Here is a 27777-nt window from a genome sequence, read left to right on the forward strand (position 1 = left end):
ATAGATAGCAACTATCCAAATTTTACAGCTTGTCGATCCTTAGAGGTTGATAACAATTTCACTGAGTGAATGAAAGACACGTAAATTCCCTAAGAAATAACCTTGTATACGTAGTATTACTGAGAAACCTACCCGGATTCAGTGTCTATTGTTGGGATCTTGGGCCTCGCTCGTCGAACACTCGGACAGCAACGAGAGCGAGGACAAGGTGATCCGGGTGATGTACGCGCTGAATAAGTGGGAGAACCTGAACATGAGTAGGCCGCTGTACAGCACGGACAACGGGTTCGCGAACGCCAGCGAGAACGACTTTGGCGGGGCTGCGAGCACAGCTGAGACCAGTGAGTGGACTAGGATTGATACTTCGTTCCGGCGGTTTGCTGAGAAGGTGGCGGGCTGCAGCTACGTGGAAGGCGGTGAGGTACTCGTACAGCCTGAGCGCGGCGAGCAGTGCGAAGGGATCTGTGGAGGCGAACGCCGGGTCGAAGCTGTGTTTCTGATGAGGTGAACTTGCGGGCTCGGATGTTACGAGGTGTGGGATAGTGCACGGGAGGATGCTGTGCTTACTTCTGCTACCAATGCAATGCAATAATCCTACAATATCAAAGATCTCACTATCCATGATAATTCTTGCGCGCATATAACCCACTTCAGTTCGAACCGAGACGCTCCCCAAGTAATATTTAAGAAGTGGTAATAGGAAGCAATTGCAAGGTCAAGATGTAACGCTTATTTAAATGACCCATGTTTCCATATCATAACGTTTTACTTTATGAGCACAATAACTGTACTTGGTAATTGGATCAAGGAATTAAACTTTGGTCATATTACAGGTCCGAAAGGGGTTGAAGTACCACATGAACCATTACAGCTGCACCAGCCACACTTTGCGATTGCCGTTCCAATGGCCCCGCTGCCCTATCACCGTTTTTTGTAAGTACTATGTCGCCTAGACACCCAGCGACGCTCAAATGAGTCATATTGGTCTCATCGCTCCATCGTTACACAAAACACAACCAACCTAATATATCATGATCAAGCAGGAACCGAATTCCAATTACGCCACCCTACCATCAAGCTCCAAGGAAACTATACGGAACGTAGAGTCTTTGACCCTGCGCCCTCGAGACCAGGCCCTCGCTAGGCAAAAAGGCCCGTGGATATGTCCTAGGGTGATCATGGCTATTCACTAAATAGATAGGCTTACGTATGCAATGGATGACAGCTATATTCGAGAACCTTCTTCCCCACGTGTATCCGTAACCCCGCGACGCGCATTTCCCAGAGCCGAGTCGCGCGCATAGGACGCGCCGCGTTATGCCATCTCTCGTCACACTCTCACGCCAAAAAGCGCTCACAAAAAACCCTAGAGGCAAGCCACATTGCGGCCTCGACGCGTCTCCCCAATGTTTTTCCTGTTCATCTCCTCCACGCTTAAACACGCTTTAGCCTCGGTAGATCGTCGAGTCTAAATCTCGAGAGAATATGAAATAAAGACATCGTTATTGAATCATTGCTAAGAAAAAACATAAAACAGACTAGTAACAGCCGAACTCGAACAGAAACGAGACCAAACGAGGACGGTGAACAACAACGTATCTACCACACGCCGCGCCCTGCAATTCACGCGGTAGAACGGGAACGGTGGGAATGTATAATGTAAGTTAGGAGTCGGGGTGGAGGATCTATGCCTTGCTGGCTTCGTCGCCTTCCGCAGCAGCCTCGTCCTTGTCACCCGACTTGTCGGCGGAATCCTGCATGTCCGAAGTCCAGAGGGTAAGGTTGTCACGGAGGAGCTGCATGATCAAGGTAGAATCCTTGTAGCTCTCCTCCGAGAGGGTGTCAAGCTCAGCAATCGCATCGTCGAATGCCTGCTTGGCGAGATGGCAAGCACGGTCGGGCGAGTTCAAGATCTCATAGTAGAAGACAGAGAAGTTGAGCGCAAGACCGAGACGAATGGGGTGGGTAGGGGGAAGCTCGGTGACGGCAACATCAGAGGCGGCCTTGTAGGCCTCGAGAGACTTGTCAGCGCTAGCCTTGCGCTTCTCACCGGTTGCGAATTCAGCGAGGTAGCGGTGGTAGTCGCCCATCCTGTTCAGGTAAATTGCTCAGACGCGAGTCACGTGGGGGGAAGTGGAAAGTCGCTCACATCTTGTGGTAGAAGACCTTGGACTCGCCAGACGCAGCAGAAGGAATAAGGTGCTTGTCGAGAACGTCGAGGATATCCTCGCAGATCTTTGCGAGCTCAGCCTCAATCTTCTCACGATAGCCCTTGATCATGGTGACCTGGGCATCGTTGCCCTTGGACTCCTCCTTTTGCTCGATCGATGAAACAATTCGCCACGATGCCCGACGAGCACCAATCACGTTCTTGTACGCGACCGACAGTAAATTGCGCTCCTCGACAGTCAGCTCCTGGTCCGACGACGCGACGCGTTTCATGTTCTCCACCATCTCTGCGAAATATCAGCAATAATTCATTATATACATCTATACGCGTCGGACTCACCCTCATAGCGCTCCGCCTGCTCAGCAAGCTTGGCGAGGTACACAGAGTCTTCACGCGAGTCAGCCATCTGTAATATGGTTAGTAGGCGCATAGAACACAGGAGTAAGCACGCACTATGATAGAGAGAGTAGATAGAGGAGCGAAAGAGACTAGGGGGTGACGTTGAGGTTGAGTTCAGCCAGAAAACGCACGCGATGGGTTATATACACCACAGTTGAAGAGGGCAGAAACAACCGACTCCGAGGGCAGAGGGCGATCCAGGTCACACCATCCGCGGTACAACCCTGACCCCCGCTCCGCGCCCTCAACCCACATCCTTTTTCGGCATTCCTCACCCGTCACGGTCACGCAGGCTGTGTAACCCTCTGCCCAACCCCAACCCTACTTTTATTTCTCGCCTCTCCCGCTACACGTCGCCCCTATGCGCCACCCCCCTCCACTGCTCAAGAGCTTGTTCTCCTCTCGTGCTTGGCTCAGAGCCCTCAACGCATCTACTCGGTGCATGCGCATCTCTTTGCCATTCCGGGCCGATGACGTCGTCTGCCGGTCCTCGCCGATCGCTCCAGACCTACACGTGATGCCCGATTCACTCATTTCGAATTCCTTGCAGTCGTAAGCCTACCGTCTTTGTGACCACGTATATTTCACCCTTGTACGTTTTTTGTTCTGTACGCCCATCTTTTTTTTTTTTTTTGCTACACGTGTCCGTCGATCCCGGCTCGCCCCCTAAACAGACCGATCCGGATCGTGAATTGACACTATGAGTTAACATTTCGTTTGATGCCAAGGCCTATTATGACCGTTTAAGGGAGTGCGCTTGTCCGAGTTCCGAGCTTACCATTCATGTCGTCTATCCCTCGATTCCGATTCTTAGTGACGTTTAAGCGGCGGCACGACTTGAATTCTCTTTTTCAAGTAAACCTTGACGAGTCATTCGTGAGCAACAGGCCCGACCATCCGGCTTCTATGTAGAGGGCATTACCTGTTGTGATTTAATAATTGATAAAATGCTGAACAAGTTGTAAGTGTATTAGTCTCTACTTCTAATCCTGGCGGCATGTGGGACTTGCATGATCGTGGTGGCTGCCAACGTGTTGCTGACCTCGATTGCGAACAAAGTTTAAAACACCATTCTCTCGTCAGCTCCTTATTCATAGCGTCTTTTATTTCTAATATGAGACAGGATAGAAATATGCCCGGCGGGACTGTCGCTTTATGACACAATGGGTAATGCGCCAGCCTTCATTGGAGCTATATTATCCATAAACGCTCTCCACATGGAACCAATCATTTTGAAAACAGCATCTCCCTCCGGATCCCGCAACCCCTCACTATTTCTCAATCACGCGCGGATTCTCCAATATGTTTCTTTTAATTTCAGCGAGAGCGTCCGCACCGGGGCACGCTCTGATCAGGCTACAGGAAGAGGATTGGACAAACCGTCATACTTTTTTGTTCACGCATTTGGCATTCATTCTAATATTCTCAATGCATAACCCAGTGCAAAAATTAGGCCCGAGTTGCGGCAGAGTTGGGATCAGGTACTAGTTTTGGAAGTACAGTAAGCCAACTTGAAGATCAGGCTATATGCGGTGAGTGTATGGCCCACGGTCCTATGCTGGTAATAACACCTGCTAACCAAGGCGGTTCGATCTGTAGAGTGTAAGATACTATAGCAGTTGCCTCTTAGGAACTGTGCACACGAGGGGCTTACGTATTTCACTCGAGGCGGCTGTTCGCTACTATATGCGCCCGACCATTTTCAGACATCGAGAATAGGTTGCAAACTAAATATAGGGCGTTATTTGTATGCACTTGGGAAACCAACCGGTGTATGAATAGGATAAATATACCTTAAGCGAACATCCAGTTCAGAAGAGATGAAAAGGCAGTATCTTACCTAACTGATGAACTGTTGCGACAGTCGCGAGCGCTAGCGCTCAGGCATCAGCTACTATCTACTCCTTGGCTGTGGTTATGTTGAAAAATTGTGTCGAAATACAAGACCACATATCCAAGATGATATCGCAGATACATGGTCTGAAGCTGTGGTAATATTTTGAATCGATACTTCTGTCAATGTGTATTCATTAGAGGCGTTGAGTATGGTCACGTTGTGAAAACGTGACGGTTCAATTCGCCGTAACCGGCCAACCGGTTAATCTCAACATGCGTTGTGATTCTCTCGACTTGGTGTGTTTCTGCAAGAAATATTATTTGAATGATAATCATATCTATATTTGTATTTCCCCCTTTAACCAGATAAAATCCCCATCACCAATCACCTCGCATTGCAGTCGCTCTGCCTCGAGAACAGGCTGGTCTGGCATACCAATAGATTCGCCCGTTACGAGAAGTTATTCGATTATAATTTCTGGTTGCCCTTAGTTTTAGTGGCTGCAAAGAAACTGATTTATTTAGTTTGAGCATAAGTTATACGTTTGACAGAGCATGCGACTGATCCGAGCGCTGGAGGGTGATGCTATAGTAGCTCGTCTGAAGTATGTTTACGCACAGTCGTTCCACTTGAAATTTCACCCTAAGGCTTAGATAATTGTCGCCCACAACCTGGAGGTTTTGATTGCTCACAACACTTGATAGCAGTGGAAGAAATTTCACGGTTGTTAATAAAGAGCAAAGGTTGCTTGCTCCCAAAATATGTTTAGAAAGACAAGGTAGCACCGGCATTCGTGTTGAAAACTGCCTTGACAGAAGACGCGGCAAGAGTATATGCGTAGCCAACTGCTTCCCAGGATGCTGAAGCATAGGAAAAATTAATATCAATTCATGCACTTCCAAAGAGTCAAGAGCTTACTGGATAAAGCAGCGTTGCCTTTTCCGCCAAAATCATCCCCACTTGCGTTCGCGTATCCGTTAACGGTGTTTTACAGAGGCTTTCCAACGCCCTCAGAAACGTTGTTCTGAACCAAGAGCTGGGCACCAACCCGAGTGTTAATACCATCATTCGCATTTTTAAAACTGATTCAACGTTGACGCTAGTTCTCTGGGATTTTGGCAAGGAAACTACACCCACTAATTATTGAAAATGTGGTCCTTACCAAAATGAAAAGATGGAGTGCGGCTTTCTAAGCTTGCCCACTTGTTAAATGACATGAGTCATGCGCAAAGCTGTATTACTATCTGCCAAGCTGTCTGAAGCTCCGATTGGAAAGGACTTGTAGTGATCATGAAAATGCGAACGGGTAGCAGATATTTCATACGAGCCCTTGGTAACATCGATAAGACCATCTTAATAATCCTTGTCGTGGTCTCAATCTGAAGAAATTTCGACATGGTCAACCCAGACCCGACTGGAGGCAGTAACCCCAATAGCATCTCCGCGCTGTGTCAAGGCCTTGGAAATCTACGTAGTACGAGTTACAAACGGACAGATTCCCATAGAACAAAGAGACCCATACTTTGAAGTTCCGTAGAGAGACGTCAGAGACCGCCCCAATGCTAATGCCGGCGCCCTCAAGTGCTAAAGGACGTATATATCTAATTTATCACTAGATGCATATGTGTCTTGCTAGCACCTGCCTTTCCGATTATCGGAGTATTGGAGCCGCCATTGACCCATCTCTGTCCCTTAAATTGTATCCAAAATCAAAACCATTTTCGCCACTTTTCCTTGAACAACAGCCCGGGGGGCATCGAGGGTGATGGCGACAGGAATAAAGGATCTACCACTACTTGTCCTGAATATAGGGGGTTAAGGAGGGGTGATAGAGCATATTCATGCACACGTACCCTCCATTCAGAGTTGTGAATCCAATATTGGCTTTATCAGTGATCGTAGCTCGTTTTCCAACGAAGTAGAAGAGACAAAGCTAGCTTCAGAGGCGAATAATGTAGGAGATATTGTATTGAACTTCATTGGGAACGAGCGGTATGAGCTCTCTATTAGTACGGCTAGGCAGGTTTTTATGCTTACCGTCCCGACGGCCCGGGTGTCCGTCAGAAGCTAGTGGTACTCACCATGGCACGGTACGTTAATAGCGCTCTAAGATAGGGGGGGACGAGCAATGTGAGCTGGCGTGCTCGTCAAGTGTTCTGATCGGTATAGATAATGACTCTCTAGGTCAGTTTCATCGGAAGGAGCAATTGGAAGTGGAATGTCGACTTCGATGGCCAGGAGAAATGATTTCTGTAGAAAAGGATGTATTCAAGAGATGATGTCATCGTTACAGCCGAGTAGTAGAATGGTCTCTTCCCAGACCAGCTTAAATACCACCCCTGTCAGGGTCATGCCAAGCCAAATAGCACCACACTGTATTACTCCTCTAATGATATTGCTTCACGCACAACCTTGCAGAGAGACAAACCGGGAAGGCAGCGAGAGAAAAGGATGTATATTCCACGAAGTATTTACAGACAATAAAAATCCTGGAATCATTGCTTAGAAGGAGAGCTTGGCACCGGCGTTCGAATTGACGTATGACTTGACCGACGAGGTCGCAGTAAGCGTGTAAGAGTAGCCGACAGAGTTCCAGGTGGCTAGTGAGTACAGGTTAGTAACTCTGAATGTTCTAGTAAGTATCTCGAGTGCTTACTAGTGAGAGCAGTGCTGCTCGCTCCACCAAAGTCATTGCCGCTGGCATTAGCATAGCCATTATCGGTACTGTACAGAGGCTTTCCGACGCTCTCGAATACGTTGTTCTGGACCAAGAGCTCCGCACCAACACGAGTGTTGATACCGTCGTTGTTACCCACGAAGCTGTTTTCATCATTAGTATGCGCATAATAACCTGATGACTAAGCTACTCACTAGTTGTTGTAAATGTGACCGTGCCCGAAGCGGAACGAAGGAGTACGCGAGTTCAGGTTCTGCCATTTGTTGAATGCATAAGTGACTTGGATAGCCTTGTCTTCGCTCTCGTTGCTATCAGAGTGACCAACGAGAGAGGCCTTCCAGTGGTCGTGGAGATAAGAGTTGGTGACCGAAGCGGCGTAGACACCGTGAGTAAGGTCAAGGAGACCATCATAGTAGTCCTTGTCATGATCACGATCGGACCAGAGCTCGACAGAGTCAATCCAGACGCGGTTAGAAGCTTGGACACCAATGGCGTCACCCGCATCAGCAAGTACTTTATTGATCTGTTGCAGAGAAAACGAGATCAGAATATTATAATTAATATGAATGTGAGGGTCTAAGGTTGTACCTTGAGGTTGCGAATGATGACATTGGATACATCAATTACGCGGAGGCCTACTCCGTTCAAGGCTGCAAAGCGAAATATATGTTCAAAATCTACTCCTGGGCTAATACTAGATAGACACTTACTAGCACCAGACTTTCCGAGAATGGAAGTGTTGGCTCCAACTTTGACGACTTCGTTGCCCGTGATGGTACCAGAAACAATGACGACCTTGGCGGTGCTACCACTTACCGCGGTCTTTAGTGCCGCAAGTGTGGTGACGGTGACCGCGCTAGCGGAACCCCCTCCAGTGGTACTAGGTTTTGAGGCTCAGTTCAAGTTTGAGGGACTAGAGTTAAGAGCACTTACCCTCCGCTGAGAGTGGCATATCCGATGGTAGCCTTGTCGCTAGTGGATGCGCGTTTTTCAACGACAGGGGTTGCGTATGCAGCACCAAGACCGAAGGCGAAGACGAGAGCAGAAGAGAACTTCATTGTGAAAGATAGAGGAACAAGTGGTAGGTAACTAGAGAGAGGCTTTAGATAACCAAGATGCTGGTGGAGAAAGTCACGACTTGACAGCCTGCTTAAATATATTGAGAGCGCCTGTATATTACAATAAGTTATTGGAGGCGGTCCGGGGTAGAAGCGCATCGGACCGCCAAGCATAGTGAGATGACAGGAGGGTGGTCGAAGGCGCGGGCCGGACGCATAGGCTAGTTCGTTGCGTCAATCATTGTTGGGGTGAGCACATCGTACGCGTGGCATACCCTACGATGCTTCTTTGACCCATAGTGGGTAACGATATATGGATCCGACGGTTCGTTTGGCATAGGTTTCGGAGAAATATGCGTTGCTCAGAAAGTACGCAAATGAGGTGAGAATATCAGTAGCCACGTGAGGTATAAAGTAGCATCGTAGCCAATAGCAGAATAAGGACGAGAAGTCTTCGCCTAGTGCTGGTGCAGGAACCAGTAGCATCCACTTCAGGGAATAGACAATAGTGAAAAACGAAGGCATGTTTTGTTGCCAAGGACTATCAAGTGACCTGACATTGTCTGATGATTTAATAGAGAAGGCTGCCCTCGTGAACGATCCAAGTTTGCATCAGGAGTTTCTCCACCCTAATCGAGAAGTATCATTATGGTTCTAGAGACATACTGCGGCCAGGCGAAGCGCAAGGTGCGGGCCGAAGTGAGAATGATGTAAGTATTTCCTGAATCATAAGTTCGAAATATGGCTTGATTCTCAGAATTATTTTTAGTCATGGTGGAGTATCGAAGAAGAAAGATGACCATTGGATTTGCAGCCGTTGAGCACGGAAAAACTCAATGAGGTAATGTGATGCAGGGCTACACAGCCTGAACGGTGCGCATGTTTTAATCAAGCAGACTACATTTGTCTGCGGTAGCATGTTGGTCCTATCAAGTTAAAGATAAACAGCAGCGAGAAAAAATATAGGCTACGCAAAGTAGTTACCGTGATGTAATACAGGATGAGTGGTCGATCCATACTTTACACGGTTAATAATTATCTAGATAGGTAATCCCGATGCTTGTGATATACGGTCCGAACAGCTGTTTATTTTGTGCTCAGATAATCAGCAATCGTTTAATCATACTCGGTGGAATGATATTATGTGTAAACCTCAAATCTATGTGTTTTCATTACACCACATGGCGTAGAAGTTGACCATCGTATTTTTAGAAACAGATTATTCAACCAAAGTCTTCGCTCAGTCAATGTGATATATGATAGACCATATGGTGGACATGTTCTGTGCGCGATTAGATGAAACAAGAACCAGGTTTAAGCGCCAACGAACGGAAGTTACAGTACCAGAATACAGATAGGGAAAACTATGCCAGATCCGAGAATGCATATATTTAAAAAATGGCTAAGCATAAAATCCAAGCACGTAAACTTCACTCTTAATGGTGTGGTCAGATTACACAAAGATGAGAGTTATTTTCCGTTCGAATCGCACAACATATTGTACCAAGTGCCGGAATCGTCTCGCGCTGCGCAGCACATTTGTCCGGAGTGTCGGCGAGGTGGACCAAGCTTGCCGGCGGCCCGCGAAAAACATCACGTGAAACGCATGGAACCGCTTGGCGCTTAAGGCGAACTTGACAGTGGCAATGACAACCGAGGTCGAGAAAATACAGGTGGACCGGACCAAAGTGCGTCTTTGAACTTTTACTATGTTTACGTGACTCTCACGAGTTATTTCTCTAGAAATGTCCCTTCTTATTAAGGACTTTTGTTCGGTCCGGGGGATTTCATCCAGAAACTGCCTTCGATAATGGTCGGGTGCCAACTCTTGACGAACATGCTGTGCATGCATGGTGAGTCGAATTCTGATTCATCCAGTTTGGTCACTCAACTATCGCCGGTGCTTTAGGGGTGATTCCACCTTGATTGACATTGTCCGAGCCCTTCGTGCACAAACACCATCTCCTTCACTCCCAGCTGGTGCGTTCCGTAACCCGGGTACAAGATACTCTTTTCGTGTCGTTTACTACGACCGAGGCAACGTTGCTTCCAGGGAGCTTGGTCACATAGGTCCTCGGGAACTGAATGATACCTCGGTGCTCTATCCTTCGTCTGGCGGCCAGACGCCAACACCTCCAACTGAACCTGTCGATTTGCCCGCTGAGAGTGCAATGGACGCAGACGATGATTCCCCTCGTAAAGATCGCGATGATGACGATGTTCTGCCTCCCGGTGCAAACAGCGGTAGTAGGGGCCGGGCCAAATCTGGCTCACGAACACTCGACGAACTGAGGGTACAGCCTGGGGACTGGTTATCGGTGTCCCTCACTCTACCTGCCAGCGCCAAACCCACCGTCGGACCCACTGGCCTTGCTATTCGGGGAGCTGACCGTGAAAGGGAAGGGGAGCCTGGCGGACATTGGCGAGGTGGAGGTGGAGGCGGCGGCGGACGTGGTCGACCTGCCGGGTTGGTGAGGGGAGGCGGACACCTTGCTTTCGGCCGTGATCGAGCAACTGGCCGAGACGCATCTCCCCCTCGAAACAGGGATGGTCCTGCCACCGATCGTCGAGGTAGGGGCTACGGACGCCGCCCATCGCCCGACATGACCCGTGGTGGTACTTCATATCGTGATGGGAGCCGTAGCCGAAGTCGGGAGCGAAGGAGTCGTAGTCCTGTTGGAAGAAGGAGAGGCGGACGATACGAAAGAGATTAAGGGGACGATTGTTGCGGCTTGCATCCCGATCTACGTACACTCGTGAGGCCATGGTTTTGGACTCTGGCCAGCTTTAGAAGCATTAACCGCCTAATCAACCGGACTTGTACTTCCAGTTGAAAAAATTGATATGTTGCCAAACGAGAATTGCTCTAGCTCCATAGTTGCGTCTACCTAGGTTTCCCGGTTTGCGTTGTAATTATACTTGAAGTCTTCATGATGGACGATACATCTCGCCTTGCACCACGCGTTCGATTTGAAATGTGGGACGAGATTGCCAAGCTCCACTTGGGCTGGTCTTGACCTCGACTATTACTACCAGTTGCGAACACGTCCTTTTATCCAGACTTTGCCTATGAATAGGGAAACAGATGCATCCATCCCTGTGGCTTCACCGTCGGACCCCATCGTGCTAGGTGCTCAAGGAGAGAGGGAAGTTACACTCCCACAGGATAGCGAGGTGCAGAGGCTGGGAGTGGACCCTGTGGGATTCTGGCTTTTGGCTACTCAACATTTTTCCAGGCAAGAGATATGCAGCAAAGGCCCGATCCTGGCTTCTCTGGCTCACTTGCATTCGTTAGCACCTGGGGCGACCGTTCAGCCGAGTTCGCTTTTTCAATCTATCTGTAAGTATGTAACTAGGGTTTCTGCCACCCGGGAGTCCAACCCTTTATCAGAGTAGAGATATTTGTGAATACGCTTTTACCCGCGTCAATGTATGGGTTCATAACGACATTCACTGGTATTCTGTTTTCAGGGTGAGCATGTTTCAGTCTCTCGCTACGCACTGACGACTTCATCGTTGTTAAAAAGGGCCGTTGGACATCAAATAGATATTCGAGCACGCCTTCCGACTATTCGAACTTGTATTGCCACTCAAAAATTATTCGCCTCGATGTGTTACGGACTTTTCCTCATCTTATTCACTCGATTCTCTACTTTGGATTCTAATATCCGGCGGTTGTTCCTTGCCTTTATTATTACCTGTGGCTGCGGGTTGAAACTGGCCACCGTTGGGATGAACGTATGCGTAGAACGTGACTGGGTGATGGCTATTGCGGCAAGTGCCCGCACACCACATGGTTCTAGAGCAGGATCTCCAGCGTCGGAAATCAACCGAGGTTCGGTATCTCCTCCAACTCGCTCAGTAGACCATGCAGATCGTGTTTTGCTCGAACTCAATACCACGCTTCGTCGCATCGACCTGATTTCAAAACTTGTAGCCCCTTTATTTGTCAGTCTGTTGACTTCGACTATTGGATACATGCTTTCTGCAGTCGTTTTGCTTTCGATGAGCCTGGCCACCGCGATATTCGAAATTCTATTTGTCGGAATCACCTACAAGCGGTTCCCGATCCTTGCAGTTCCACGGCCTTTATATACAGATGTACCAATTAAATTATCCGTCAAAGGAATTATCCAAGAGGCTCGCGCATGGATCAAGCATCAAGTCCTGGATTGGAACGAATTTATTCATCATCCTATTTTCCTCAGTGAGCCTCGCATTCGTACTCACTTCCATGTTCCGTCCGCTTATACGGAGACCAGGTTCACTTTCTATCGCTTTGCTATATTTTAATGTTTTGTCGTTTGGTTCGCCGTTCATTGCGTACCTTAAGAATGAAACTAGCTTTTCGGATCCCTTAATTGCTGGGATGAGAGGTCTGTGCGTAATAACCGGTAAATAGTGAACGCGGCCTCGTTTACGTAGCGAAACTAACCTTGAATACAAGGCCTGTTTGGGACCTTTGCGATGCCTTGGCTAGAGAAACGAATTGGGTATATCTCGCGCTCATGTGACCAAGTCGGCTCATTAAAATCACTGATTTCAGTCTTATCCGTACGGGGTCCTGGGCCATATGGTACGTCTCCTACAGCGTGTCAGGTTCAAGCTAATATTGCCTTTGGAAGGTCCGAAGCACTTTCGCTGGTGCCAACCGTGGTATGCCTGTTTGTCGGTATTGATCAACGTCAGCGACCGGTCTGGAATTCTATTCTTCTTTTTGCTGGTGAATGATTTGATACTTGAATCTTTGCATTACTATATTGATCACAAGGCATAAGGAATGGCGTTTTCTCGCATTGGACTATGGTCGTTCGATCTAACACAATTGACCCAACTCCAAAAGGCGCTAGCCCATCATCCAAGGCAAAATACACTCTCAGCGCTTCAATATTCTCTCCAAAATATATTTGACTTGGGGCACTATGGGCTAACTTTGGGATGGAACCGGCCAACGGAATTCAAGTACGCTGCGGTTGTAAGTTGAATATACCAGTTATGATCGCACTTTTATGACAAGATCAATTTTCAAAGGTCTCACTAGGCGCTACATTTGTTGCGGCTCTCGTATATGTCGTTGGCTATGCACGACCTCAGAGGGGACATTTGTTCCATTTCGACAAGCTGCGTTCCCAGCTTGTGCTTTTGCTGCCAAAGCCGTGAGCTTCAGATTCTTTGCCAGCTTGCTCCATTGTCTCTTTGAATGTTGGATCGATCCCTGATTAGATTTACTCCAAAGAAAGACTTAATAGGTCAAAATTGATTGTACGCAGCTCATTCTTGACTCATGAGCACTACCGTAATAACAAAGTTCATGAATACGATCCGACCGCTCATCCATCAACCTCAATCACACAATAAATTTCACAAGATCGAGAGAGTTGATTATCGAGGGATCGATTATCTTCACCCTTGCAGGTCGCGTTCTATCATAAGCTCACATGTGCTCGAGCTCATAGAAGCAAGGTAAGCATACATCTGGGTATATGCTCCACTCCGGCGTTCTGGCCTTCACTATAATACCCATCTTAATCGTCATCTTATCGCTTCCATCCGCCTTCGAACTCTCCGAACTAGACCCATGGAATTCTTTCGAGCCTTCTTCCCAATCATTTGCGCTTTCACCAAGGCCGTTTATTCTTTCTAACCATGTCCCACTGGCTTCTTTATATACGCGCCATCTGATACCTCATCACGCTCTCACGCTGGGTTCAAATCTCCGCTCCTTCCTGATCTCCTAATAGCTTGACACCCCAATTCTCAATTTACACTGGGGCACTACCCTGCAGACTGAAAACCTATATAAACTATCGCTCCAGCTTCATCTATCTCCACCCTGAAGTCTCAACACCATACACAAACTCTGAGCCAAGTTGATCACAATGACTCCCCCCGTCGCCACTTCGACTTACCTTGCAGACTCTCCTGTCTTGGCCAAAAAATCCCTCGGGACGGATGGCCAAGTACAATACGAGACCAAGGAAGACTACAATGGCGAGTATAAGTTTGCTCCTATCAAGGAGGCGCAGGTTTCGCGTGCTATGACGAAGAGGTATGTCACGAGAATCTCAAACCGGATGATCAGGTTAAATGAATTCACGTATAGGTACTTTGAGGACATGTATGACCGCGCCGTCTCGGATGTCGTTATTGTCGGAGCTGGGTCCGCAGGACTCTCTTGCGCATATCATCTTGCCAAAAATGCGCCCCACCTTAAGATTACTATAATCGAGGCTGGTGTAGCTCCTGGTGGGGGTGCCTGGCTAGGTGGACAGCTTATGACCGCGATGGTACTATCGTCACTCCGAAAGTTTAATCGTGTATGCTCACACATAATACCCGAACTTAGGTGGTACGAAAGCCCGCAGACAGGTTCCTCGCCGAGCTGGGTGTGCCATTTGAGGATGAGGGGCCGTACGTAGTCGTTCGTGTGAGCCTAAAATTTATCTTCCAAATCAAACGTATACTCATCAAGCTCTCACTAGCATGCCGCCATGTTCACCTCCACAGTACTATCCAAGGTTCTAGCCTTCCCCAATGTCCGCATGTTCAATGCTACGGCTGTCGAAGACCTGATAGTCAAACCCGGGGGGCGCGTTGCTGGAGTAGTGACCAACTACACCCTCGTAGCCCTAAATCATCACGTATGACTCTTCCCTTGGTAGCAACTATTTCTCAAGCTGAACCTTTCGTCAAACCTAGACTCAGTCGTGCATGGACCCTCAGGTAATAACAGCACCGGTTGTTATCAGTGCGACTGGTCACGACGGCCCGATGGGTGCCTTTTGTGCAAAACGACTTGTCAGCACAGGGCTAGTCAAGGAGCTCGGAGACATGCGGTAATGAAACTTTCTTTGATACCATTTCCTAGCAGGTACTCCTTCGCATGCAAGCGCCTTCAAGATAAGACACCCCAGAGCTCGGTATAGTAATTGATTTGCTGTGCGCTTTGGTGGGGCTGGAGACTACGGGTGCCCGGCGCGCTTTCCTCCCAATTATTGCTTTTCATAGTAATAGGTGGGCTAGGAAAGCGTTCACCGGGCTGAGAGCATACCGTTGAACTTGATCGCGTTTATGCGCGCGAAAGGAGTGTCTCCCTGCCCCCTCCGCGGGGCAGTTCATAGTTTACTGACCCTGCCTTCTTTTCTTGTTCACCACATGCCCATTACCTTATGGCATGCTCCCTTATCTCTTGCCTAACCTCTCCTATAACGGTAACTGTGGCATGGGGTGAACATACAGGTGCCTGGATATGAACCGCTCCGAGCCCGCTATTGTCAACGGGACTCGTGAAGTTCATCCTGGCTTGATCATGACTGGTACGTTTAATTCCATTCTGAGCATTCATATAATTATTATACCCGATTTGAAAGAAAACTGATGACATTATTGCCAGGCATGGAACTATCCGAACATGACGGCGCAAACCGCATGGGCCCAACAGTAAGTATTCACATTTATGGAGTTCCGAGGCGTATTTATTAACTTATAATGAACTGTAGTTTGGGGCCATGATGGCAAGTGGTATCAAGGCAGCTCATGAAGCGTTGAAAATCTTCGATAGTCACGAAATCGTCGACGGCGAGGTTATTGGTCCCAAAACATTGAACTAAGACACTCGTCGTTGGTGTAAATCCGGCGAGTTAGGTACAGTACTATAGTTAACATCCAGCTTTGTGTGGAATTTCTCGTTCTGAAAATGAATAAATAAACAAATTATGCTTGGTTAACATTTGGCTTTTGAGTGTTAGTCCAATTTCAACCAAAGGTTTTCGAAATGCGCCCGGAAAATGATCAGACCTGTCATAATGCTAATATCAGTGTACCCCTCGCATTTGACGAAGATTCAACGTCCAGAGATATATGCATACACTGCTCGGACGGGCTCTTGTGTGGCGAGCAATATCGATGTGCTTTTAATTCGGATTTGTTGATCATGAAAGAAGCTGGTTTTTGGAAGTAGTACTAGATCGGTCATAAGGGGCGGGTGGGCCTGAGCACTTTATATCTTTCGAACCACAATGCACATTGGCCAAATGTGCAACGGTTTGATGGAACTTAGTATATGTCTGAGAATCTGGAGTCATGACTACGGACTCCTGGGGTTGCAAGTTTACCATAAGGGACTCGGACACAGTTACCATACAGACGCAAGGCTTATCAACGGGAGAACAGAATGGGAAAAGACGGAAAGAGAGTCTGCCGTATCTATAAAACTGGACTGCCTGTCGAACTTTGCATTTGCAGAGGTTCTGCGTACTCTGTGTTGAATTCTGTCAAGAGTATCGAAGGGAACGTCCCCATTGAGAGGGATGTTCGAGCTTAACGGTAGCTATTTTTGTACTTGGATATTTCAGACTGGACCCGGGATGGTATAATACACACGGTTCTATGGCTAGATGTTCTGGGAATACAGCCCACCTTTCGCACGAGCATCGTATGAGATAACGGACCTGAGAGGAATTCGGGCTAAAATGGCGACTTTATTGGTAATGTGATTCCAGTAACCTGATAGGATTAATCATCCGAGTAGAGCAAGTGATAGGAATGAATGCGTGCGTGCGCTTACGGGCATGGTTTAGAGGGGAAAGTGGATCCGGAAGAGGTTGTGTTATGCGCTGATCACAGCAGATATACGACTCGTTGTTTTGCAGGATAGATCAATAGGGCTATTCGTGCTACTTACGAGTCAGCCTAACGTTCGAGTTCGCGGGGTCCAGTAAGCATATTTCCAGAAAAAAGGCGTAAATAATGCGCATATAACCTCGTGGCATGGGTATGCAAATCGCGCTAGGAGAGATGAATTTGAATACGCTAAATGAATTTGAAGTTGGGCCGCTATAGTGATCTCCCGAACTTTGCTGGATACATGGTTCAAACACTTTGTTGTAATGATGTTGACAGGATATGCCTACCGGACTTCTATGCTTTGCAATCAATTTCGATTTGAAACACCTGGAATAGAATTACTGTTGACGGGACGAGGTGAACGGTGCAAGGTTCCACAATAGAATGGCAAGATACCGCACGGATGGCGAAAGGGGGGAAATTCCAGTCGATATTTTGCATATTGGGGGGAACGCCTATTCACATGAGCTCCTGTAGCGGAACCAGAATTGTGCGTTTTCCAGGGCTATCGAAGAGGGAAGAAAAGTATGAAAAGAACCCGTAAGACTTTGTGTATGTGAGATTCAGTACATTCCTGGGGTAGCGACCAACAACGATCATAAAAAGTTTGGGTTTGAGGGTGTTGGTTCGGGGGTGCTCGAGTGTCGTGGACGAACAGCATGATAGATTTGATTATTTTCCGGATTCCATGTGGGTTCCAGCAAGAAGAATGTATAGAATTCAATGGTCAAAGCGCTCTTCTGAGGATGTTAGAAAGGCAGTGTAAATCTTATAATTTTTACTAGTGACTTTTCTTACCTGGGCCAAACGAGCAGGGATATTTCGCTCCATAGAGCAAATAGGTAGCTCGTCATAGGCACCTAGTGAGATCATCCATTCGTAAGATCGCATATCCCGGTGTTCAGTCTGGACCACGACCGAACCGCGTGGGCATTCGAATCGCGGGAACCTGAGGTTAAATCCAAGGAAGCGGGGGGGACTTGGCCTGATTACTTCATAGAGCGTAAAGTCGTACCTTTTACACCAAAAGATGTGTGTAATTGAAAAAAAAGGTACGCGGCGTGCAGCTGCAAAAGTCTATGAGCGTAGGACGGGTTAGTAAGGTTGTGTCCACTGAGCGGGTCCGGTTTCCCTTGGTTGGATGCATCTTTGGGCGGCGGCCGCATACATCCGGTAGCCGGACAAATTGAAAGGGGGGCAGGGAAAGCTCCAAGAGTGGTGTGACGCGACCGGCAGGGGCTCACGTCACTCGTCACAGGCGATAATGAAGGAAGTATGAGATGATAAAGGGAATTTGGAAGGAAGACAAGGGCCGGAGGGATGACATATCGGGGAGTTATGAATAGCACATGGGAGCGGCAGGGGTGGGGGTGTGAGGGAGGAATGGTGTCGTGAGACAAAGTGCGACCAGGAGTTAAAATAGAATTAACACGGGTATACTCGCAGGCGCAGTGGGACGAGTCGGGGGTCACCGGGGGTCAGGAGCAGTGATGGCCGGAATAGGCGATATTCGATCAAAATGACCTCAGAGTGAGGCTGAGGCATGTGGATCACCAAGCAGGAGCAGCAAGGACAAGGCTGTGGAGAGAACAAGCGCGGACGTGCAATGGCAGTAGAGTAATAGCAGATTGAGCGACGCCGCAGGGCGTGGTCGAGGTTGAATCGTGAGAGGTGACGGCTGACATAAGCGTGTGGATGTTGGCAAATCAGTGTGTTTTGTTCCCGACCACGACCGACAAGACTCCTAGCCTCGGGCCAGCCTGACCACGATGGGGGAAGTGAGCTATGTGTGGGCACAGCATGACTTTATCCCCGAGCACGACGACGAGATCGAGTTTCGGGCCGGGGACCGCATCGAGATTATCGAACGAGACGAACTGTACGGCGATGGATGGTGGCAGGGACGAGTGAATGGCAAGACCGGCCTGTTTCCCGAGGCGTATACGTCGCGTGAGCCGCCTGCGCTGACACATGGAGCACCCTTGCACGCACTGGCCGAGGAGGCAAGCGACGAGGAGAACGACCGGACGAAAGAGCAGCAGCCGAGGGGAGACGAAATGGCCGCCACTCTCACCGACGTCCAGGCCGCCATCGAGCAGCTCGGAGTCCGAGGACCCGGGGGAGCGTCGCGCTCTTTTTCCTTTGCCTCCACCCGCACCGGCGAGACAGAGTCTGAGCCAGATGCGGACGACGAAGGCGGCTCCTGGCACCGCAACGCCCGATCTGCTCTCGCTGCCGCCGCCGCCAAGAACAACAGCGACACCCAGGAGCACTGGAACCCTCCACCGCCCATTCCCCTCGAAATGAGCGACGAGAGCGACGACGAGGATGAGCACCATGTCCGCGGAAATGACTTGATTGCTCGCGCCCAATCACCTCCCCCTACCACTTTCCGTCCCAAATCTCCTCAATATGTCGTTCCATCTCCCTCGGATCCGGACAGACCTGACAGCCCCCCTCTCACCGCCACCGCGACCACATTCAAGGGCCGGATCCCCTCCAGTCCCCCTCGCTCCCAGACACCCCGTGCTACTTCGCCTCTGAGCGTGCTCCCTACCAGTCCCAAGAAGTCGTTTGTATCCAAGGCTCCTACCATCCCAACCCTCACCGACAGCCCAGAAGACTCGCCGGTAATTCCATCCTCGCACCCGCCTAGCGAGTTTGAGTCTCACACCCCGGTCCCCAACACCTCGGTTGCCGCTACAACCCCGTATCCACCGGTCCAATCTCTCGCTGCCGCACTCCGATCCGCCTCTCCTGGCCTTGCTTCAAATTCATCTGTAGTGAGGTCATCCTCGCCTATCGTACGATCCGCCTCTCCCGCTGTACGTCAAATCCATGTGTTTTTTATTTGTTCGCTCGCTAACTATGGTAATTGTAGCCTGCCCGGTCCACGACCTCGCTCCCCACTCCTATCACCCCTACCCTCACCCGTTCCCCTGCTCCCTCGGTTCTCAGCTTCACTTCGGGTCGCCATATCGACCGCCGATCGAGTTCACCCTATCCACCCCCTACTAGCGATCTTCCCGCTCTCCCGCCCAATACACCCTACCACCCCAACGAGAGCACGGCCAGTGTTTACACCCCTTCGATCCCCCCAAGGGAGATTCCCAACCCTGCACCCAACGGCCGCAAGTATACTGGCACTGCGATTGGTCTTCCCTCCCCAGCGACCTCGGCAAGTGGCATGGGCGCTGGTCCAGGTGCCAGCCTCAGCCCCACCAGTGCCCGTTTCCGACAGGCCAGCACAGGTAGCGATGCACCCACGCCCTCGACCACCACTCCTCCTACTGTTTCCGCGCCCTTTTCCCAGACCCCCGCCACCCAATGGACCGTCCCGCAGGTTATCGCGTGGCTGCAGTCCAAGGGCTTTGATGCAGATATACAGCGTGGTTTCCAGGAGAACGATATTACTGGCGACGTTCTCATCGAGTTGGATGGTCCTGCCCTCAAAGATGAACTCGGCGTCACCGCGTTCGGGAAGCGCATGCGTTTGTTGAAGCAAATCGGCGAGCTGAAGCGAGAGGAAGAGAAGAGCAAGGAAGTCACCAAAGAAAAGTCTATCATTGGGTCCAGATGGAGTGGCTCTTCGCGACCGGCGAGTGCCATTGGAGATGACGAAGACCGATTAAAGGTTCGGCCTACTGGCGTGAGTGCTGGTCTATTTAACGAAATTATTACTAACCTTTTTGCACTAGACCCGCCCCACTTCTCTCGTACTCTCACCCAGCGACGGCGCTTTGGCCACGCGTGGCTTTTGGGACTCGACACGCTCGACAAAAGACGAGCGAGGCGTTCTCAGCGAGGTATGTACAACTCATTAGCTCATCAATTACCAAGCTTTACGTTTATCCAGGGCGAGTCGTCCCGCAAGCCCGACATCACCAAAGCCAAACAATTCTTCGATCAACCCCAATCTCAGCCTACGCCGACAACAACCATCAAGACCGACACCAAGACCGATCCGTCCGAGGCAGGCTCAACTCCGATTTCCAGCTTCCCTCCCAGTCCGTCGTTTAAACGTGAAAAGTGGGACAAGGAGAAAGAAAAGGAAAAGGAAAAGGATGTCAAGAGTGTTACCAACAGCGAAGGCGCGACCTCGCCCGGGCACGCAAAGAAGCGCAGTATCGACTCGAGCTCGGTCACCGGCGGTGCCAGGGATCGTCTTAGTATTTTTGGAAGTGCGTTGGGCAAGGGTCGCAAACCCGCGCCCCGTTACTCTACGTGCGTCGATTTTTTTTCTGCTTACGATTGGCTATTGATGATGTGATTACAGGGGCGAGACGCAGCCCCCTGCCGAGGAACGCTCTCATCGCTCGTTGTCGAGACTGTACATGGGCGGCGGGTCGCAGCGCAAATCCAAGGTCCCGCCATCACCTGGTACGACAAGCACCGAAAACGAAGCCAGGAAACGTACCATCTCAGGGCCCGTCGGACCCCTACGAAGCGCGAGCCCCGCGGGTGGATTTAATGTCCCCAACCGTTCGCCTGTCCTCCCCGCTCGAAATATCAACAACAACCCCCACCATTCTGCCCCCGCTATCAGTCCCGTCACGGCCGATGGACCTGGTTCCGGCGCGCGCGCTCTCGACCAGATTGGCGAGCCGGATTACTCAGGATGGATGCGCAAAAAGGGGGACCGATACAATTCGTGGAAACTGCGCTATTTCGTGTTGAAGGGTCCTCATTTGTATTATCTTCGAAGTCGGACGGTAAGTCTAGTTGCTTCGAGTCGAGGGTTTATTTGCCAACGGAATATGCAGGAGACGAAAATCAAGGGATACATTAATATCACTGGGTACAAGGTCATCGCCGATGAGAACGCCAATCCTGGTCGATATGGATTCAGGATTGTGCACGACAACGCCAAGCCGCATTTCTTCTCGTCCGAGGAGCAGGTGGTTGTGCGTGAGTGGATGAAGGCCTTGATGAAGGCTACCATTTTGAGAAATTATAACGGTACGTTTTGTCGTTGTTGGTGTATGCACGAGTCTAACTGGCGAATAGACCCCGTCCGCTCGTCTTGCAATGTCCCGACTATTCCCCTGGCCATTGCCCAGCAGATGAACCCCGCTCCACGTCCTCCTTCGCCCTCGGAGCGAGACGCCGCTCAACGAGCTTCCCGGCGCGAGAATCCGAACCAGCTCTCGTCGCGCGACGCACGCATTTTGATGGGACTGCCCGAAAACGGCCCGCCGCCTGGCGATCCTGCCGAACGACACCGGATGAACTCGTTCTTTGTCGAGAACGGACAACAGCCGGTGTTCGAGGCTGCCGGGTACCGCGACACTATTGGCAGCGCGACGAGTATGAGTGCGTTCTCGGGCGGATATAGTCAATCCGGCAGTGCATTTAGCCGTGCTAGTTTGGCCGAGACAGAACAGCCGATGTCGCCTGCATCGGGTGCGGCGCCCACGAGGCCGTCTCGCGAGATGAGGCCTCGGGTGAGCAAGAGCGCCAGCCGCATGAGCGCGTTATCCGTGAGTTATTTTTGCGTGCTTTTTGTGGAGTGTGATCAAGACGTGCTTACCACGCGCGTTTGGTTAGGCTGGAGAGCAGGAGCTCATCGAGTGGGTGAACACTAAGCTGCCCCCAACGTGTCCGCTTGCCGAAGATCTCTCGACATCCATGTCAAGCGGTCTCATCCTCTTCCGTCTCGCCGAATCGATCAAAGAGGTCGATTCTGGTGTTTCCGACTCGGTCTTCCCTCAAGGTCCTGGCGACGATCGTCTCGATGGTTTGTTCAAGCTGTTCGACTTTTTGCTTGACAACGATGTTCGTATGGGCGCAGTCAGCATCAACGATGTACGAAACGGCAACGCCGAAAAGATTGCGCAACTCGTTCGCGCGCTCAAGACCTGGGACGATAAGCGCCGAACGAGCGGAAAGACCAAGGCGAGCGTCGCGGCTGGACCGTGGATGGGTATGAGCTCGTATTAAGACGTTTTACTTTTCCTCGTTTGGGTTCCGCATCTCTTTTTGTTCGTTGTTGTCTGACCATCGCTGTTCGTTTTGTTCCCTTCACCGTGTCTTTTTTTGAATATGCGTCTTTCCATGTGACATACTAACCATCGCTACTGTTCCTATCCACTGCCCACTATCACTAACTTCCCCGTACACCGCCTCCCCATAATCTGATTTTTTTTGTCGATACATATATATTCTGTTCTCATCGCCATGTGTGGCGCATCCTGTATCGTTTGGGTTCTGAGTAAGCGACATCGATATCAAATTTTATTTCTCCTCGTCCGCTCCATCACCGGGTGCTCTAGTCCCCCGTCCAGACCTCGTTTGCGATAATCAAGGCCTAGAGTTGGTTCGAATAACGATGAGCGACTGGATATCGTATTTACCTGACCTCGAGTGGTCCCTGATCGAGGGCAAGTGGCGCCCATCGCTCGATTCGGTTGATCACACTTCTGCGCCCGTTCTCGGTCTCGTTCGAAATGTCATCGACGGTAATCTCAAGGCCGCACTCGAGTCCGACTTGTCCAAAGAACTATTGACGCTTAATCATACTGGCTCGCTTTTTACTTTGGAAGGATCGTTCAACGGCCGACTAGATTCGTACTTTCCCCTCAAACTCGACGTCGACAACGACACAGCGGCTGAACTTGTGCGATTAACTGTCGCTGTTGCTTGTCTGCACGCATTCCTGCAGATAAACTGGACCGGGCCCGATTTAAATCTTAATATTCTTGAAATTTTGACGATCCCCTCTCCCCCCTCGACTCCGCTCACGAACGAAATACTCTCTGCACAGGCCATCTCTGAACTCGCAACGGGTGGGGAACCTGCTTATCACCTAGCAAAACTCCCCGAACTGGTTAGAATCGCGCAAATCATATTGTCAAGAGGCTTTGAAACGTTACAGACCGGTCCATGGTGGAACCTCCGAGCTCATTTGATCCACCAACAGCTCCTCGATGACCCCGTTGCCGTTCCAGAGCATTTTTGGCTCTCGCTCTCCCCGCTGGAAAAACTAGACAACCAAGACCTTGTCGGAAGACTGAAGCTCGAACAGGGCTTGTTGCGACATTTGTTCTCGCAAGACCGGCAGGCGGCTGATTTATTCGTCCAGGCGGCCAAGGCGACGGGTCTACAGTATCAACTTACAGGCGCGCTTGGGAAGCGGACAAAGTTCCAAACCAAGGACCTCACCCAGCTGGTCCTGCTCGCCAAGAGTCGCGATGACGGGCGTGAAGACAAAGATAACGCAGACATCAATGTGCCCGACACCATGCAACTTAATGACGACACCTTGCTCGAGCAAACCGAGTATACTTCCTCATCTGCAGACACAAATACTTTTGCTGGGATCGACCCATCTAATCAGCCCGCCCTCCGTCCACTCGACCAATGCATTTTCCTTGGCATGTGCCTTAATGTCCGCAATACCTCGCCTTCACATGGACTCACGGCCGAACAAATGATGCCATATATTTCGCGGGTCATATCTCACCCTCGAAATTGGTCTGTGCATACAATGGCTCTCTTGCTCCGCGCTCGCCTCGAATCGACCCGCACACGTACTGTCGAAAGATCTACTCTCCAGCTTCAAGCCCTTATTGACCAAATGCCTACGGCCGATAGCACACTAGCCGAACGCCTTTTATTCGTACACTCGATCCCTCTCCCAAGCAAATGGGCTATGGAAAAGGAGCTCGCGGACCGCTTCCTGAGTATCGGCGTTGTTAAATCTGCTCTGGAAATATACGAACGACTAGAGATGTGGGAGGAAGTAGTCAAGTGTTATCAGTCAATCGAACAGCGCGACCGGGCACTCGAGATTGTCCGAGACTTGTTAGCGGGCCGAAAAGCCGAGGCCGACGTTGTTCTCGCTCGGGGCAGGACCACCGAGGCATCGCCTGGCCGAGTACGTATGGACGCCGCACGAGAAGCAAAGTTATGGTGCTTGCTCGGAGATATCGATTCTTCGTCGTCCCTCGAGCACTACAACCGTGCGTGGGAAGTGTCCGGCTCGACATCTGCTCGCGCTGCACGAGCTCTTGGGGGATACTATTTCGCCCGGGGGGAGTATTCCCAAGCCATCCCATTTCTGAAGCGTGCGACGGCTTTGCAACCATTGCTCTCTCGACCCTGGTTCTTGATGGGGTGTGCGTACGTGCGCGAGGAGGCTTGGGTCGAGGCCCGAGATGCGTTTGCTAGGTGCGTAGGAATTGACCAAGAGGATGGCGAGAGTTGGAACAATATTGCGAGCGTGTACTTGAGGATGGACGAAAAGGGACTTGCGGGTGGAGATGATCTTACTTTGTTGGAGGTATTTCTATTCTCTTTGTGTATGTATGCGCCTACTAATACACGTAGGGTGACCTCACACCCAAATCGAGGACCGACAACAAATTCACCAACAAATTGCTTGCATTCAGAGCTCTCAAACAAGGGTTGCGATATTCCTATGAGAACTGGCGAATGTGGCAAAACTACATTATCGTTTCCGTTGACGTAGGTGAACTTTCCGAAGCCTGTCGAGCGTTGGGTCGTCTCGTCGAACTTCGGGTTGAAAAGGACGGGTTGGCCAGCGTCGACATCGAGGTTCTTGAGCGCCTCGTTGATGCAGTGACACGGGCCCCGCCAGATGAGGAGCCCATAGACGCTCAGAGCGAACGCGTTCGTAACCCGGATGAAGGACATGGACTGTTTCCCCGGGTTTATGACCTGTTCACCCGTGTGGTTCTATCTCGCATCTCTAATTCGGCGCGTATATACCGTGCTTGGGCCCGATTACTCACGTGGCGTGCGCGTTCTCGCAATGCAGTTCACCTCAAATCCACCTGGTCTGAAGCATTAACAGCGCATATGGACGCTTATCGCGCCGGGGTTGGATCTGATTCTCGGATTGAGAACGATGTTGAGAGATTCAAAGAGGGCGTTGTCGAAGTCACGGAACTAGTAGACGTGCTGAGGAACCTTGGGCCAAGAGCGCGCGATGGGGAAATTGAGGAGGGCAAAAACAGGGAATCGTGGAAGTTCCAGGCAAAAAGTCTAGTCAGGACGTTCATGGGGCGAACCAAGGCCAGCTTCGAGGATGAGCCGGAGTGGGCGAAGTTGAAAGAGTTACTAGACGAATTGAAGAACGAATAGCTTATAACTATCTGAGTAATATTACAGCTTTGCATAGTATTCTGTATATGCGAATCAGATGTGAGGCCAGAAAGATGCTGTATCACTTCGACCGGCTTCTTACCATCATAGTGCAACCAAGCCCGATGAATCTGGGACTATACTTCAAACCCCAGTCGCACGTCGCAATCCGATTCACTACATGGGTACCCAGATTGTGAAAATGACTGCTCCGGCGCCCATATATGATGGTATACTATACATAGTAGGCCCTTGTCACAGCATCGAACAGGAAGAAAACAGACATGCGGGGCGCAGCAGTTGCTGATGATAGAAGAAAGGACAAGCAGAGAGAAGCCAAGTGCGCGATTTGCGGCCACTTTTTCGACACTCGTCCGTGATCACGAGATGCGAATGTTATGAGATCAACTGAACTTTGCTCACGTTAGGCCGACTTATGCCGTAGTGCTCATAATCTGGTATATTTCATCGGAAAGAGGGTTGACATATCAAAAGGACACAAGAGCTTCTGCTGACAAGAGACTGTTAAGAAGCCGCGCGGATAAACCATCCTCGGAAAGGATGTTGGTCTTTTCTATTGAGGACGATCGATCCTCAAGTATTTGCCCAGTGGGAACTTAGCAGATCGCATGTAATAAATACCAAACTAATTAATAGTTGTACCGACTTAGTACAAGATATAAGAGTATGTTAATTAGAGCCCTGGGTCGAGAGGCATCCAGACCCGGGGCTTACATACACGCGAGATGCAAGCACATACATGTACGCGCACAGAAAAAGGATCTCGAGTCATTGTAGGTACTCGAGTCATTACATGAGTCATTAAACAAGTCGTCGAACAAATCATTAAACAAGTCATTAAGCGAGTCATGATACGAGTCATTAGATAACTCATCTCTCGTTCGTTATCTAGTTCAATACTTTATATCCGTTTAATAGTGCTCGCTATGTAGCCAGTAGCACCAGAAAACTTGATAATGCGGGCAAGTGCAACATGAAGTTCCACATGTTGAGGGTTGGGGAGTTCAAGACTGGGAAAGCTGTTGGAAAAAGTAACCCGCCGGGAAAGCCTCTATAATCCTACTCTTCCTATCCTCGAATAAAGTACTCGTTTTCAGCCTCCTGAAAAAGGATAATGCGGCCATGTGAAAAGTTCAATACAATACAATACCGTTATTACATACCCCAGTACGCTCCAGACAGATCTGAAACGCATTAAAACACAAGCGAACTCCATGTTCAAGCGTAAGCACATTAAGGCTAGGTTGCAGATTCGCTTAAGTCAGATACATGATCCGCACATTGTGGAATGATGTGGATGCACCCAGTACTCTTCGCAGCCGCCTTCGTGCGCATGATTTCGGCATGTAACCCAGGAATGAATCTAATAGCGTTGCTATTAACTGCCTCGGTCAACATGCACCAATAGTTGTCCCTAAGTAAAGCCTACAGTACCTTAGCCGATTGCAAGGGTTCATTGGTGCCGGATGACAAATATACCTGCTTCTTGGCCTCTGCGTGGTTGGTGGGGGACGGGAGTGAGGAATCCGAGACCAAGCACAACGGTAACACTGATGGAGTGCGTGGAGGACGAGGGGGGCTTGGCCCTTTTACTAGGGACGAGAGGTTAGTAAAGAGAGCAATAAGAGTCTAACCAACCTACAATATTTAAGAAATTGGCCCAGAAAAATATGCCCCAATTAGATAGCACCTTGGTTGGTAGGACAACGGTCAACCAGGTCAGCCACATATGCACGCCCCATTGTTACAGGTGCCTGAATTAGCATCCATCCGAGAATCCTAACGGACAGCCCTTCTCCAGCCTCCAGGAGTCGAAGATATGCTTTACGGGCCACTTCATCTTCTATGAATAAATCACCGGGAGGCGGGAGCACGTTAACGTTCA

General features: G+C 49.8%; 9 protein-coding genes across 9 annotated transcripts; 6 read left to right on the top strand and 3 right to left on the bottom strand.

Moving 5' to 3' along the window:
• Window positions 1-145: 145 nt before the first annotated feature.
• On the bottom strand, window positions 146-622 carry RhiXN_04602 (14-3-3 protein; the record flags this gene model as incomplete). The annotated part of the gene is made up of 1 exon (XM_043324419.1): window positions 146-622. The coding sequence occupies one exon, from the start codon at window positions 620-622 to the stop codon at window positions 146-148; it is 477 nt and encodes a 158-aa protein (XP_043176838.1).
• A 1063-nt stretch (window positions 623-1685) lies between these two features.
• RhiXN_04603 (14-3-3 protein) lies at window positions 1686-2824 on the bottom strand (the record flags this gene model as incomplete). The annotated part of the gene is made up of 5 exons (XM_043324420.1): window positions 1686-2091; window positions 2150-2456; window positions 2510-2576; window positions 2624-2658; window positions 2701-2824. 5 exons carry the CDS (start codon window positions 2822-2824, stop codon window positions 1686-1688), a joined length of 939 nt encoding a protein of 312 aa, XP_043176839.1.
• Window positions 2825-6908: 4084 nt separating this feature from the next.
• Window positions 6909-8479, bottom strand: RhiXN_04604 (pectate lyase; the record flags this gene model as incomplete). The annotated part of the gene is made up of 8 exons (XM_043324421.1): window positions 6909-7006; window positions 7063-7226; window positions 7278-7606; window positions 7672-7733; window positions 7794-7963; window positions 8017-8252; window positions 8306-8362; window positions 8417-8479. The coding sequence occupies 8 exons, from the start codon at window positions 8477-8479 to the stop codon at window positions 6909-6911; spliced, it is 1179 nt and encodes a 392-aa protein (XP_043176840.1).
• Window positions 8480-9787: 1308 nt separating this feature from the next.
• On the top strand, window positions 9788-10855 carry RhiXN_04605 (histone deacetylase family protein; the record flags this gene model as incomplete). The annotated part of the gene is made up of 3 exons (XM_043324422.1): window positions 9788-9829; window positions 9885-9994; window positions 10051-10855. The coding sequence occupies 3 exons, from the start codon at window positions 9788-9790 to the stop codon at window positions 10853-10855; spliced, it is 957 nt and encodes a 318-aa protein (XP_043176841.1).
• A 355-nt stretch (window positions 10856-11210) lies between these two features.
• Window positions 11211-12434, top strand: RhiXN_04606 (iron-regulated transporter; the record flags this gene model as incomplete). Its single annotated transcript, XM_043324423.1, has 4 exons — window positions 11211-11315; window positions 11378-11481; window positions 11533-11613; window positions 11669-12434. 4 exons carry the CDS (start codon window positions 11211-11213, stop codon window positions 12432-12434), a joined length of 1056 nt encoding a protein of 351 aa, XP_043176842.1.
• A 1586-nt stretch (window positions 12435-14020) lies between these two features.
• RhiXN_04607 (uncharacterized protein) lies at window positions 14021-14981 on the top strand (the record flags this gene model as incomplete). Its single annotated transcript, XM_043324424.1, has 5 exons — window positions 14021-14190; window positions 14245-14428; window positions 14488-14568; window positions 14624-14782; window positions 14841-14981. The coding sequence occupies 5 exons, from the start codon at window positions 14021-14023 to the stop codon at window positions 14979-14981; spliced, it is 735 nt and encodes a 244-aa protein (XP_043176843.1).
• A 409-nt stretch (window positions 14982-15390) lies between these two features.
• On the top strand, window positions 15391-15751 carry RhiXN_04608 (thiazole biosynthetic enzyme; the record flags this gene model as incomplete). Its single annotated transcript, XM_043324425.1, has 3 exons — window positions 15391-15457; window positions 15535-15581; window positions 15641-15751. The coding sequence occupies 3 exons, from the start codon at window positions 15391-15393 to the stop codon at window positions 15749-15751; spliced, it is 225 nt and encodes a 74-aa protein (XP_043176844.1).
• Window positions 15752-18535: 2784 nt separating this feature from the next.
• On the top strand, window positions 18536-22706 carry RhiXN_04609 (uncharacterized protein; the record flags this gene model as incomplete). Its single annotated transcript, XM_043324426.1, has 8 exons — window positions 18536-19591; window positions 19648-20415; window positions 20465-20572; window positions 20623-20990; window positions 21043-21478; window positions 21530-21725; window positions 21774-22246; window positions 22314-22706. The coding sequence occupies 8 exons, from the start codon at window positions 18536-18538 to the stop codon at window positions 22704-22706; spliced, it is 3798 nt and encodes a 1265-aa protein (XP_043176845.1).
• Window positions 22707-23094: 388 nt separating this feature from the next.
• RhiXN_04610 (tetratricopeptide repeat domain-containing protein) lies at window positions 23095-25871 on the top strand (the record flags this gene model as incomplete). Its single annotated transcript, XM_043324427.1, has 2 exons — window positions 23095-25047; window positions 25095-25871. The coding sequence occupies 2 exons, from the start codon at window positions 23095-23097 to the stop codon at window positions 25869-25871; spliced, it is 2730 nt and encodes a 909-aa protein (XP_043176846.1).
• Window positions 25872-27777: the final 1906 nt, after the last annotated feature.

This window comes from Rhizoctonia solani, chromosome 1 (assembly GCF_016906535.1).
Source record: "Rhizoctonia solani chromosome 1, complete sequence".
NCBI lineage: Eukaryota > Fungi > Basidiomycota > Agaricomycetes > Cantharellales > Ceratobasidiaceae > Rhizoctonia > Rhizoctonia solani.